The following is a 14,437-nucleotide window of genomic DNA, read 5'->3' as shown; positions in this document are numbered from 1 at the left end:
CTTGTATGGGAAAATAAGAAAACGCGTGCACGTGTTTTAGATCCGCTAGAAAATAGTGTATAATTATAGCTATTCTTAAAATTACATTTTAATGCAGTGCAAGAAATTAGCTCTTTTAAAATAGCACATTGATTTGGGCGTGTGTACACATAATATCTATTAAGAGCGTGTGCGGAGTGGGCTGTGGGTGGGATACATGGCGATCCATGGATAAGCAGCAGGGTGCCCGCTTCCTGATCAGTGTAGAAGCTTCCTGGGCTCAGCACCAATCCTACCCACCAGGCCTGGGCAGGGGCTTCCGCCACCGCTCGGCCTGGGACCGTGTGATAACTAGGCCAGCTGAAGGGACCGCTCCTGCCCTCGGGAAACAACCCTGCTGGCTGCAAGAACTGTGTCTAAAGGAATTATTTCATTTTTCGAAGGATTCCGTTTTTTTAAATATTGTAGCGCCAAACATTCTGCCCGCTAATGACAGCTTCATGGCGCACTCTTAACTAGATGTACGTGAAGGTTTAACCAGGGTCAAATTCAAAGTGGGGTTCATGCATTTCAGGCAAGCAGACTGTAAGAGAACAGTCACTGTACTTGGCACACACAGCTGGCATGAGGAGCACCAAGGTCAATGGGCACCAATGGCCAGAGAAGGGCTGGCGGGAGCTCCAGGAGTGAGGGCGGAGGGATGGAGGGAGAGAGCAGCGTGAATCTCTCCAAATCTAATGAAAGCCCTTCCTAAGCCTGATGTATTGCACCTGGCAGTCACTTGGTCTGCTCTAGCTATTGAATAATTGAAAGGGTCTGATCGGGGGGGGGGGGGGGGGGGGCTTCCCGGGAAGTGTCTCTACATATGTACATTTCCAGGCGGACCTGCTCGGCTCCCCCTCTCTGGAGCAGCTTTAAGTGTTCCACTCTTGGTTGCCGGTCTTTCCTTCCCTTGTTTATTCGTTTCCTGTCCCTTGCGCTCTTTCTATGGTGGGCGTTTTTGCGGCGGTGGGAGGCGCTGTCTCTTCTGGTGACCAGAGAGAGCAGACACGAGGGGCACAGATTGAGTGAGGAAAGAGGAGGGGTGAGAGGAAAAGAGACGGCAGGAGGGGAGAGAGAGTGAGAGAACGAGAGAAACCGAAACTGTAAGAGGGAAGAGAGAAAGCTGAGAGGGAAAGATGTGGAGAAAGCACAAGAGAGAGGGAGAGAGAGAGAGAGAGAGAGAGAAAGGGGACGGAGTAAAGGGGTAGCGGCGGGTCATGGAATGAGCCGAGAGGGCAAGAGGTAGATTTGGAAGAGGAAAGCAAAAGAAAGATAGGGCGAGTACAATGTATTAATGGAGGACGTGAGAGGATGGGAGGGAGAAAGGAAAGGAGGGGGCATCCGAAATGAAGAGGGGTGTGTGAGGACAACGGTGAGTGGGCAGGAAGGACGGCGAATGGAGGAGGTTGAGCTCGTCAGGGTGCGAGGAGAAGAAAGAGAGGGAAAGGCAGTGCGAGGAACCAACGAGGAAATAGAGGGGAAACGCGAGAGGGGACGGCTGGGGCAGAAGAGAGGGAAGGTAGGGGGACATTTAAAAAAAGTGTGAACGGGACTGATGAATGGGGAGGAGCTGGGGAGGGAGTCTTATGGGTGAAGAAGATGCGAGGGACAGATAGGAAAGAGGACGAGAGAAGAGAGCCAACGGCGGGCAGAGGATGGGGACGGAGTGAAGACAGGCAGGAAAGGATGAGATCACCAGGGAAAGAAGAGAGGACAGTAAAGGGAGGGGACGAATTAATGAACAGAGGCCACTGGGGTAAGAATAAACTGTTGGCGAAGTGTAAGCTTACAAGAGAGGCGGAAAGGATTGCGGGGGAGATGACGAGTTTTACTCCGCCCCACCAGGCAAAACATTCGTAAACCCCAACTCCACCTGGGTAGATCCAGTCAGAAGAGACACCAGCTTACTGGGTGCCGCAAAGGAAGTTACGGCGTGGAAGGGTGCAGAAAGAGGCGAGTGTATATTTCTGAAGATTTATCAATATGCAAACACACCATATGTAAAGCTGTCACCGTGCCTCTAAACGCTGTTAACAACAATGGCTACAATAAGCCGACTAATAAAACGCTAATTGTATTGTCTCCCGGACACACTTTCCCAGCGATTCGACCAAGTGATAAGCAGATCTCTCCAGGAAAACCTTAACCCGCTCAGCTACCTCATCAGCGCGCATTCAGGCTGCCCCGTGCCAGCCCCGGCCACCCATCCTCTCAGGCGCGAGGCCAGCGAAGGAAATCGAAAGCAATATGTCTTGTTTGGCGGGGAAGGGGGTGTTTAGTGTCCGCTTGAGGGGGACAGCGGGAGGGGGGGTCGGTAACGGTCACACGGACAGTGGGAGGGGGGCGGGGGAAGACAGGACAGCAAGCACACCAAACCGAAAAAATATATAAGCAAGAAAAAATAATTAAGGAAATCCACGCTGCCGTCTAACACAACAATCTATTGTTTAGACTCAACTATGTCCTCTTACAGACAGGGTTGTTTTTCAAAGGAGCTCAATTCTGACGGGAATCATCTGTGCCAGGATGAGGAGACTGGAGGAATACAAACCTCCCTCAACAAAAATGTACGCCGAGATTCCGAGCTTTAGTCTTGCAAACAGACAGCAAAGCTAAACCGGGGCCGTTAAGGGTGCGGTTAGCTCCCCCCATGTCGCAGGATAAAGTTTTAAGAAAGATGAAAAATACGCCCTGAATGGGAAGTAAAGCAAACATCGGCTATAAGCATATGTAGCTGCTGGTGACTAATCCTAAAAGCAAGCCAATCGGAAAGGAAAGCTGCCCGTCCGCGGTCACGTGACGCACTCATGGGAAGCGCCGGATGGCGCGTGGTGGCCTGCACAACAGCTTGTTCACGGTCCACGACCCTTCGGTGCACTCAGCTGCACTCAGGGACGTCTACTCGGGGCTGTCAACTATGCCCCAGAAGGCGGGTTTTAAATAAATACAGAACGTGCACTGCCCATTTATGAGCAGGCCACAGAGGTAAAATACTAAAATAACAGCATTCATTTACATATGCAATCACATAAATTAGATAATACTGTCCCATTCCACGTGTAGGATTTGTGCCCTTAGCTCCTAAAACTGAGACCCCACCAGACAGTGTTTTTTTTTTTTTAACATGCATAACTTAAAGTGCCATTAAACGGTGTGTCAACCCATTTCTAGTCCTGGGCTTTTCGGTCATGGGTCTATATTGTTATCAGTTGTTATGCTATATTTTTCTGTCGCTGCCCATAAAGACTACAGCTCCCAGAATACATTCGGTTGTGCAATGACAGCCAAGCAATCGAAAACGGTGTCCTTAATCTAGCACCGCGTGAGGTAGGTAAAAAACGTACCAATGAAATAAGCAATATTTACAAATAATACTCCACGATGCTATGAAGGTCAATGCCATGTTGGAGTGTACTTTATAAAAAAAATAACGCATTGCAGTATGTCACCCTTCAATCACAAAGCACCAAAATAATTAAATATTTGAACTGCCAACACACTTTCAAGGTGTGGTGAACGGAGAGGGATACCCCACCGAGACCCCGAATTTCCAATCATGGGCCTTCTTTTTACAAATGACTTCTCGCGTGGACTCACGCCAAACGGTTCAGTTATGCTAAACCTAGAGCCTTGCTCCAATAATGGACGGATCTGTTAATGAAAAGCACATGCGTGGAAAGATAGCGTCCGGATGAAAAATCAATCTGCCCGCTTTACTAGGAACCAGTGTTTTGTTGGGAATGAGAAATCACACCAAAAAATACATTAAAAAAAAAAAACTGTGGTCAGGGTCTTCCCAGCTGAGCCCGGCTTCATGGGAAAGAACCCGGACAGCTGGGCACGCGTCCGGCGTGGGAGGCCTCGGCGTAGACCGGTCGTTTGATCCCCAGCACTTAGGCCGAGGTTTGGCTCGCTGGGGCCCCGCCGAGGACGGTCACACCAGCTCTGCCCCAGGCCGGCCGGCGCTGCGTTTCCGCGGCTCATCACCGGGTCCAGCAACGGGACAGTGTTTCATTTCATTCGGTGACCAGCCGCATTGTAAGAATATAATGCTGTGCTGTTATATTACAGGTAAAAACACCAAGTTCAAAACGCATAAACTGCAAAGTAGTCCGTCACAATCTGCGACAACTGCTTTCAAGTTGCATGTTTTACATTAACAAGGATGATAAGTCTCTCGCACAGCAAGGCTCTCTGTCGACTCTTCCTTTAGCTTTGCCTCTTTGCCCAGTCTGTCACCAGCCCAGGAGTGGGCGCAGATCGAAAACAGACCACACAAGGCGGTCCATAAGAATGGGTGTGTGCCTTTGTTAATCCGCTGGAGTTGGTATTACACTGGGCATTGAGTAACGGTACAACTGTACGGAGTAGTAGGTCAATAGGTGATACAATGTGCAATACATCCGGGTATTTCTTGATGCCCGCACCCCTTTGCGGGTTAAACCTTACAGAACTACATCAATGTGTATGCATTTAAATGCTTAACAATAAAACTAAAGAAAAGTAAAGGGTGCAGAAAGTTTAGTAACGGGGTACTTCAGCAATCAGGCGTGAGCTCCCCAGCACCGTCTTCCTCCTCTAGTCCGGCGCCCCCATGGGAGACCGGCAGCTGACGGGTTCAAGGGCGACCCGATCCAGATGTCCCCTCATGTGTACCTAAGACATCCCAGCGGGAGGCCTTCTGCAGGGTACGATCGGCAAACAAGAAGTGTCACTCAGAGGAACATTATACCGCGCTCTGCCCCGGGAAGTAGAGACAAAGGACAGCCACACCCAAGGCAGGCAGGCACATCGCCACATGTCCGTTCCCAGAATCCCTCTTGCCAAAGGGGCAATAAGTAGTTAAATTATACAACTCCGGCCAAGAGATCTTCGAGTGGCTTTCAAAAGAGGAACAGAGGGGGAAACGATAGAGAAAGACTTAACAGCAGCCCCATCCATTTCTGAAAACGCAAGCCTTCTTCCTTTCTTGCATCACGCAGCTTTCCTAGTGCTGCCTGTAACGCCTCTCCGCACTGCGCTCAATATTATTTAATTGCACAGACATCTAACGCTAGCTCCCGAGAGCTGGGGCTAACCCCGTACTCCATTTAGGACAAAACCACGGTGCACCTGGGTACTCTTACCGATGTGCCCGGGCACTTCGCAGCCCCTCTGACGGCTCCCGGCACTCACCTCTTTTACCGGTGGGAGGCTTCCGGGTGTTGTGAATACCTCTCTCCTGAAGGGAGTGTCCGTGATTCACTCTTGCCCCGCCCAGTCCAATGCCGCCCGGTGCGGTGGACCTGCTCCGTTCACAGGGCAGGAGAGTGTGGGAGGAGCGCTCCGCGGAGAAAGGGTGCGATTAGGGCAGAAACACGAGCGCAGGACAGTGCCGCCTCTGCCCCGGGCTCACGACCTGGGACGGGCCCGTCCCTCCCCCTTCCTGTCTCTGATTCAAATGAACTTTATTGCCACGACAAGGCAAACGGGGTTGCCGAAGTTAACCGGAACGGCAAGTTAGCCCTTCCTTCAATATACAAAATTAGTTCGGCGGTCAGGGCTGTGCATTTTACAAGTTAGACAAGCTGTGGCAAAGAAAATTTGTACAATAGGCAAACCACCTACATCTGTTGCCAGGCGATGCTGTGCATTTCTCCACACCTTATCGCTTCTGGCCCATGTGATGAGGAGACAAATGTTACACAAGTCAGGTCCCGGGCCGGCAGCCAATCACAGCGCGGCCCGGGAATGACGTCAGGTGGGTGTCCCGGGCCGGCAGCCAATCACAGTGCGGCCCGGGAAATGACGTCAGGGGGTGTCCCGGGCCGGCAGCCAATCACAGCGCGGCCCGGGACAAAGGGGCGGGGCTTAAAAAAAGCACCAGAAACGCCCCCGAATCGCGTTTTCGAGAGAAAGCGCGATTGACAGCCTCTGTCTCCCAATGGCTAGCCTCCATTTATGGAGCTAGCCAATGAGAGGCAGAGGCGGTGCCGACATCCCTACTGTAGACAATAGTTTTCGATCTGGGAGTGGCACTGCGTGCCCCTCGCCAGGTCGAAACCTAAAAAAGGGAACCCTTAAGTCGCCCTCCCAGAGAACCTAAAATCAGCCATATCAGAGAACCAGACCCCATCGTACCACAGAACCATAAAACCACAAATATGGAGGACTTTAAAATGAACATATAGATAAAACAGATCCCTCATAAAATAGAAATGTAGATTAACAAAGCCAAACATAGCATTACAGAGAACCTCGACCAACCATGCTGGGGAAGTCTATTCAAATCATCCTAAATTATGCCAGGTTCTCCATACCAGCAAACCCTCTGCCCTCCATATCTAGGAAGCTTTAGAGCTACCGTGACAGGAAACCTAGACAGTACCAGAGAAACCTAGATCTGTAATACCAGGAAACCACAGACCCATCATAACAAGGATACTTTGATCCACTATATAAGTGAACCATAAGTTCTCCAAGCCTTGCCAGACTCCCTTAAATCAACCACACAAGGACACCATAGATCAGAAATAAAATTGTCCCCTACTCTCCACATACATGTGTACTTTGAAGGGGTGAAATCCTGACATCCATTTAAAAGAATCACTATGCCAGGCCTCCCAAACTCCATGCTCTAATGAATCCTCAGGCCTGTGATAGCTCAATATTCCCTGTCCAAAATCTCAATTATTTCAGAGAAAGCAATGACCACAACAGAGGAAATTATTCATGGTTGTATTAAGGATTCACTGTGAAACTTGGGTAGCCCTGCTCAAGGATTATTATGTGTATTTTCCTTGCAATGCTGGTAAATAAATGATGCACTTACTGGAATGATGTCTTTGGGCATTAACATCTATGTTCACTCCACACAGAGCAGACTGGCCCAACGGGAAGAATATCCCGCCATACACTCCAACATTTTCTGATGGATGGATGCCCAGAATGTCACCCAACAGCGAGTCGAAGCAACCAATGAGTCATGTAAGTGTCCAGGGACCAATAGCCAGGAAGCTGACACATTGTACAGTTTACAGATTGTGGCAGTCACTGTTTGCCCACTTACTCACCCCCAATCTGTCTATTCAGCCATTCATATTGTAGCTATCCAGACAACATTTCCCTGCTAGGATTTACTTGCAGCAACTCCTTTACTATTGAGTCCAGCCCACTTCATGCTATCCACCCAATTAAACCCTTCCCTACTATTGATATAAGCAGCCCTTCCTGTGTACTTTCTGACAATTGTCTCTTATGCTTCTTATGGAATCCATCCAGAAATCCTGTTCCAAGCTGTTTATCCCACCAGCTCCTGCTTCTAGTGCCTGCCGCTGGTTTTGGTATATGGGCAACAACCCCTCTCTAATGCTTCCTACCCCACCAGCCCTTCCAGTGCTATCCAGGCGCCTCCTTTTACAAGACCAACTATCTCACTTGCCCCTAATATAACATATGTTTCCCCTGGTCTCCTAATGTTATCTTCCACAACCCTCTCGTATACTGTTTATCCTCTGATGTCATCCCATGTTATCCATTTCAGCAGCCTCTGCTAGTCAATCTAACCATTAATTCATTCAATGCTATTTACCCTGACAGCCCCACCCATGCTACCTTTACCAGCCACCCTTTCTGTGTTAAGTATCAACTCCCTCCCATGCAATCCATCCAACAATCAGTGTTTAATTTGAACCGGTCGTTGCCGGTGGGGGCCACCAGCACTTAGTTTGGGGAGTGACACTTATTCTACATCAGATGTTTGCTGAGAGTGGGAGAGGGAAAAAACAGATAAATCGGCAAAACTGAAGATAAAGATGGCAAAACCGTCAAAAAGGGAGAGAACAGGAACCTCTGAGAATGAGTTAAAGGGGAAGACTGTGCCTGGTAGTAATAGGCATGACGTGGTTTAGGAGTACCAGCCGTGGCATTCTGCTTTCTGATATTTTAATGCACCAGGCGCTGGCTTTAGAGCAAAGTTTCGGGCACTAGCACTGCATTCCTTCCCATGCCACCCTCAAACTTGTTATCAACCTAGTAAATATTGTCCTTGCTCTCTCTCCAGCTACCCTCTCTCATGATGACTGTCCAAATTGCACTTCACAAGCTATCAATCCATAAATCCACATGAGCGCGCTATCCAATAAAAAATCTCCATGCTATCTAACCAGCATCCCCTCTCCAGTCTATTGCACCGGTTTTCACTTGGCTGTATACCCAATAATTAAGCCACATATATAATGAATAATACCCTCGTCTTCTAACTAGCCAATCACCCCACCCTTTGCTATCCATTGAATATTTCACTTCCTGTGTACCTTTCTTTTAGAGCCAATCAAGCAATTCCTTTCATTGGGATCTGTCCAACAATGTCCTCTAATGCTACATGCCCCATCCCCTTTCTAACAAGCACCTCATAAGATCCACCCAACTATCACATTCCAAGCTAACTATCCAACAACCCCACTACCACCCATGTTGCCTTCCTTCTCATGCTACCTAGGAACCCCATTGCTATCTAGGTTCCCCTATCTTTACATCAATCTTCTTCCAGATGTTTGTCCTTCATACACTTTCAGTGCTAGCCATCCAAAATACCCCTCTCGTGCTATCGCACTAACCCTTTGACATGGTCTATCTCTATGATACTCGCTCTTATTCGTTCCTCCCCCGGGCACATGTAGACCGACTCCTCGCGCTTTGTGCGGATGCTTGCTTTGATATTTTGCACTGTGTGAAACCTCTGTCTCTGAAGTGAACCTTTTTCCTCACTCTATTTTGCAGAATCAGGTAGCAGGCCGCAGCCCACACTCCACACCGAGGTATGTATCTCCAGCTCGGCTGGCCAGAGCAGCTTGGACTTAATTTACTTCCAACATACTGATAAGATGGAAGAAAACATAGTAGGCACCAAGCATGCCAAACACCCATTCCTGAACCCTCTCTTGCTCATCTCTCTCAGTTACTCAGCAGGGTGTTTCCTCACTGGTTAATACACATCAGTTTAGGTATTAATTCTCCATATAGCCACAGCTCACAATTTCAGCCAAACCATTCTGAAAACATGTTGAGTTCTTTAACGCTTAGAAAAGCTGTCAGGACACACCGTATAGACACTGCACCTCTAAAATGTCGAGCTATGTAGTTACAGTAAGCGCTTTCAGCCTCTACGGGGTAGGAAAGTGCCACATGAATGACAATATATTACAATAAAATACCATTCTCACTCCACTTCAAGCAGCTTACACTGAGAACCTGACATGCTCACACCAAAGGGTGAGACTATATGAAAGAGGAGCTAAAAGTACATACATAATATTGACTTTTAATGGATGTGATTGTGTGGTTTGCAGCCAGTAAGGGCATGGAAGTATAAATGTACTATTTTTAACTCCTCATCTATGTAACCTAAGATATATTTATATGTAACTGAGTGTCACCGTACACATATGTGAAGCTAAGTATAGTAAACCTATACTTACTGATATTTCCTTATCTTCACAGTATTTTTGTTCTCGATATTGTGGCCCCACAATAGTTAATCCACTGTAGAACCAGATGGGGGGTGAGCGCTTTGCTGTACAATGAAAACATAAACAAAGGAGAGTCAAGCAATACTATCACCAAAGGTTCAGCTCAGTCTGCTTCAAAGGGGGCTGCTGTTTCTTTTTTTTTATTTCAGTCATTTTTTTATTGAAAAAGATATTTACATGGAGCATAACATATACATGGGAGGAAGAAGAGAAAAAAGAAGGGAAAGGAAAGAGAAAAAATGTTGGGAGGGCCACAGCCAGTCTCAAAGACAACAAAGCACCGGGGCCAGATGACTTCACGGCCGGTTTCTACAAACAGTACCTCCACTTACTCAAGCCCGCAATGACGGAGGTCTTCATGAACTGCGTCCAGAGTGGTCGAATGACACCGTCAATGGCAGAGGCCAACATAATAGTGATCCCCAAAGAAGGCAAGGACACACAGCAGGCAAAAAACTACAGACCAATCTCACTCATAAACGTAGATTGTAAAATCTACGCTAAAATCCTCGCATCCAGCCTCAACGCACACCTACCCAAGCTCATACGCTGTTCACAAGTAGGCTACCTTAAAAACTGCATGTCCCACGACAACACAAGGCTGCTGTGCCACATAATGAACCACTCCTCTAAAAGCAGCAATGCAGCAGTCATGATAGCCCTAGATGCAGAGAAGGCATTCGACAGGGTATCCTGGCCATTCCTAGATCAGTGCATGCAGAAATTTGGGCTCGGCCCCAACTACAGGAAGATGGTCCCAGCCCTTTACAACAAACCCAAAGCACGAGTGGTAGTCAATGGCGGGACATCTGACCTACTCTACCTAGAGCGAGGGACCCGACAAGGGTGCCCGCTCTCCCCAGCCCTGTTCCTTCTAGCAATAGAACCACTGCTAAACATGATTAGAACCAACACAGACATAGCAGGGATACCAGTGGAGGGGGAAACCTTTAAACTAGCAGCCTATGCGGACGACGTCCTAATAATCACCGAAAATCCAGAGAAATCAATCAAGGCCCTGATGGAAACAATAGAACAATATGCCCAGGTCTCGGGATACAAACTAAACAGGGAAAAGTCAGAGTGTAAACCCTTAAACGTCCACACCACAAAGACAGTACTAGGCACATCCGGGCTGTTATGGCAGAAAAAAAACCATCAAATACCTAGGCCTCCTTTTCGAGGGGGCTGCTGTTTCAAGTTCTTGGGATCACATAGCTGAAGAATGCTAAAGTTATCACCCACCTTCCCTCAGCCAGGAGAAACCATAGTAGCTCTCAACTCCTCTGCAGGGCTGAGGCTTGTGTACCTGCCTCAAGCTTCCCACTGTTCCCTCGATCAGAAGCCTTTCTGGCCCTCCACATCTTCCACCGCAGTTTACCAGAAATGTCACTTAGATAGTTTGACACTAAACAGCACCCTGTATTCCATCTCCCCCTACCCTGATCAGTACAAAGACACTGTCCAGCTCCCCAGGGTTAGAGATGCCCTGCGGCAGGCATGGCATCCGAATGGGAAAGGCCTCTTGTGCCAGGCTCTTATGCGCACACAATGAAGCTGTGAGGGTTTCGTGTTCCACAGAGATGGACTAAGAGAGAGTCAACATGCAGACATAAATCACTGTGGAACTGAACTTGAGGGGGTTCACCTCGATGTACAATATCACCTTTGACACACTCCTCCTGCGCAGAAGGTTCAACAGGGCCACACAATCACACAGTGACGAATGTGGTCTCAGCTGCCCAGTGAAACAATCACTGTCTGCACAGTTCATCAATTAAGAACAAGCACACGCTATAAATTGAAGAGGAATGTAGTTTCTGAGCCAGTTATCAGTTATGGCTTTTTATGAGGGCATTTTGGGCTTCCCTCTACACATAACTCACACTTCAGACCTTAGGAGTGATGTTTCAATGCGCCAGAGTGCATGAAGCTTTACATTACTGCATATTTCATTATGCTGATTTGTAAACCCTTATTGTTCAAGCATCATTCAGACAGTATGCGTATGTGGGAAGCACTGCAGGGCTGCCTCTAAAATGTGTGCATATATAGATCATCAGCTGGGGTCGGAGCACAAGATCGAAGATTCAGCTGCAGCAGTCAAATGCCCCTACTGAGCTTTTTCAGGTTTCTAACCTTAACCCCCTAAGGTGTGCTGAGCCACAACAGAAGTTTTACACAAATTCCATATGTGCAGGACATAGCTAACCACTAATGGATTATGGCCGCTCTCAGGAATTGAAGGAACTCAAGTTGATCAATATAAATTGCTCAGATCAACGTTGTATGATCACGACCGACCCTAATATCTGTTAAGAACTTCCTTGATTTGTTGGATTTAGGTTCAGGCCAAACTGATAGTAAGAGCAAAAGACCATGATCTTCCGGCCACATTATTAATTAATATCTATATGCCTTCCTAGTTTTACACTGCTATCCCCTCCAGTTAAAACATGGGGAAATGCAAAGCACCTGACGATGAAGGAGCTAGTCCTCACCTGCAGACTGGCACTATGCATTCATTGGTATGGTACCGCAATAATGATTATAAACAAATATCAAATACAGTGATACCCACTTTTTAGAAATAATCTTTTTCACTTGAATGTGTACATAGTTTGTATTAGGCACAGAGATATCTCAATTTAAAGTAACAATCCAGTTTAGTTTGCTTCCCGGTTTCTCCACACCATCTCTACTAGCCGCCAACCCTCCTTCTCCTCCATTGCTCCTTTCCTCTCATCTCATCTCCCAGTCCCTTAGCCTTGCTTCGCCTCATATAGTCTCCTCATGGAGAAGGCCCAACTCCTTCCGTGCAGCTGCATCGTTTTTGCTCCTGTCTTCTTCTTGCCTTTTCTCCTTTTTTTGAGTGCCTTCCCCTTGCTTTTCCCTCATTTTCACCACTTTCTTATGGTCTTTTCCCATTTTTTGAGTGCCTTCTCCTTGCATTTTTCCCCAATTTGTGAGTGCCTTATCCTTGATTTCCCCCCAATTTTGTTAGGTCCTTCTCCTTGCTTTCCCCTTGTTTTCTTTGCTTTATCCTTGTTTTTCCACTGTTTTTTGAATGCCTTCTCCTTGCTTTCCCCTCATTTTCCTTGCTTTCTCCTTGTTCTTTATCTCATTGCCGCTCCTGCCTGCTGCCTTTTTCTGCTCACCACCTCCAGCGCCCCTGCCCCAGGCCACAGCACGACACCATTGGGAAGGCCTGAGGCCAAGCTCTTCCCGTGCTGCTGCATCGCTCTTGCTTTTGTCTGCTCCTTGCTTTTTCCCGTTTTTAAGTACTTTCTCCCTGATTTTCCCCCATTTTTTGAGTGCCTTCTCCTACCTTCTACTTCATTTTTATTGCTTCCCCCCTTTTTGAGTACCTACCCCTTGCTTTACCCTAGATTTTAAGAAAATGGGTAATTTGCCACACTTTATAAATCCTTGATTGATTGATTGATTGATGTATGAGCAGGTATCCCTACAGCCTCGCTTCCCTTCTAGGCTGTTTTCCAGAGCTCCGATGAAGAGGTGTGTGGCAGCATGATTTTAGGGCATGTCATTACCTCTTATAAAAATTGAGCTTTTTTACCACCTGCAGTCAGTGTACCTACTCCGGTGGTGGACAGTGCGCTGATATGATGCTTTTCTCTCCTCACAGGGAGTCCACTGAGAAGCAACCTCAGCCCCTGCTCATGCGGGCTATGTATGACTTCAGCGGCAGGAACAACAAGGAGCTGACCATAATGAAGGGGAATGTGGTAGAGGTGAGCGAAGGGGATTTTTGGGTCAAAGCACCAGGACAGACTGATACACACAGTTTTAGATGGAATCCCTCCTGACATGTGAGGGAGCAGAGGGACAAACTTACGGATGTGACCAGTGTGAGCATAGTGAGAAACATCCATAGCCACTCATCTCAGGTAACAGAGACCATAGCACTGAGCCAAGGGACGTACAATGAGGGACTTCCTGATATCCTCCATGGCAACAGACACCGCATGAAGGGACTGACCCAGTGATACCCTCCATCTTCGAGGCTGCAAAGGGCAGGAATAGTGGTACCCTACTCACCACCTAAGAATGAACCCACCCGGATGTCCCCGATCCTAACATGACCGAGGGTGACACGAAGGAAAAGGCGTGCAGCCTTCCTTGAATCTGACTGCTGCACATACTCGCACACCAAACCCACCATCCCAGGAGGTCACAGGGGATAGTATCACCGATATTCCATATGTGATGAAGATGAGAGGGTCACAGGAAGCGGTAGACATGACATAGAGGAGCAGAGACAGGCAGTCATATACAAGAATAGGAAGGCATTCAGATGCAATTAGACGGACCTGTGCCTATAAATACAGATAGAAAGATGTGTAGGCAGAGACAGACACAGGTGAGGAATCTCACAAGATTTAAATAAGCTCAGTGGGGAAGGTCTTAAGGCATGAAAGTTCGCAGGCACACAGTAAACTACAAGACGCATAAACATCACCCAGGCAAGGCTCTGGTCTACATTGTGGTTGCTGTTTGAGGACTCTGTCGACCGACAGAATAGGTGCCTTCCGAAGAACCTTGTATTTATGGGGTGGTGTGGTAAGGTGAAAGAGCTGCGGGGTAGGGGGCTCTGGGCTCTCTACATCTGGATGTGCTGTAGGGGCACTGGCACTGGCATGATGTAATTGAGGACCCTAGATGATGACGAAGAGGTATGTGGCAGCATATTTCTACGGCATGTGGTAGGAAGGCATGCTGCAGTGCAGTACTGAGAAACGTAGTAGCATGGGACAGAAATACATTGGAAGATGGTGTTCAATCCTGTGACAAGCGGATACCTAAGCATGTTGCACATTGGTACCGAGACATGTGGTATGATGGACCAGAGGTAAGAAGTCTGGTGGTAGTGAGGAATGTGACAATAT

The 14,437-nt window shown here is 47.7% G+C and overlaps 1 protein-coding gene across 4 annotated transcripts in view; it reads left to right on the top strand.

Annotated features, from left to right (window-relative positions):
- EPS8L3 (EPS8 signaling adaptor L3) overlaps nt 1-14,437 on the top strand; it is a 164,050-nt gene that overhangs the window by 137,309 nt on the left and 12,304 nt on the right. For all 4 annotated transcript variants that reach the window (XM_086923584.1, XM_086923583.1, XM_086923581.1 and 1 more), the window contains 3 exons: nt 6,879-6,987; nt 8,782-8,819; nt 13,177-13,282. In XM_086923584.1, the coding sequence (XP_086779710.1) occupies nt 6,879-6,987; nt 8,782-8,819; nt 13,177-13,282 (253 nt within the window). The remainder of the gene's footprint in view (nt 1-6,878; nt 6,988-8,781; nt 8,820-13,176; nt 13,283-14,437) is intronic.

This window comes from Lissotriton vulgaris, chromosome 5 (assembly GCF_964263255.1).
Source record: "Lissotriton vulgaris chromosome 5, aLisVul1.2, whole genome shotgun sequence".
Classification (NCBI taxonomy): Eukaryota; Metazoa; Chordata; class Amphibia; order Caudata; family Salamandridae; genus Lissotriton; species Lissotriton vulgaris.
This window is presented reverse-complemented; position numbering and strand designations above follow the sequence as displayed.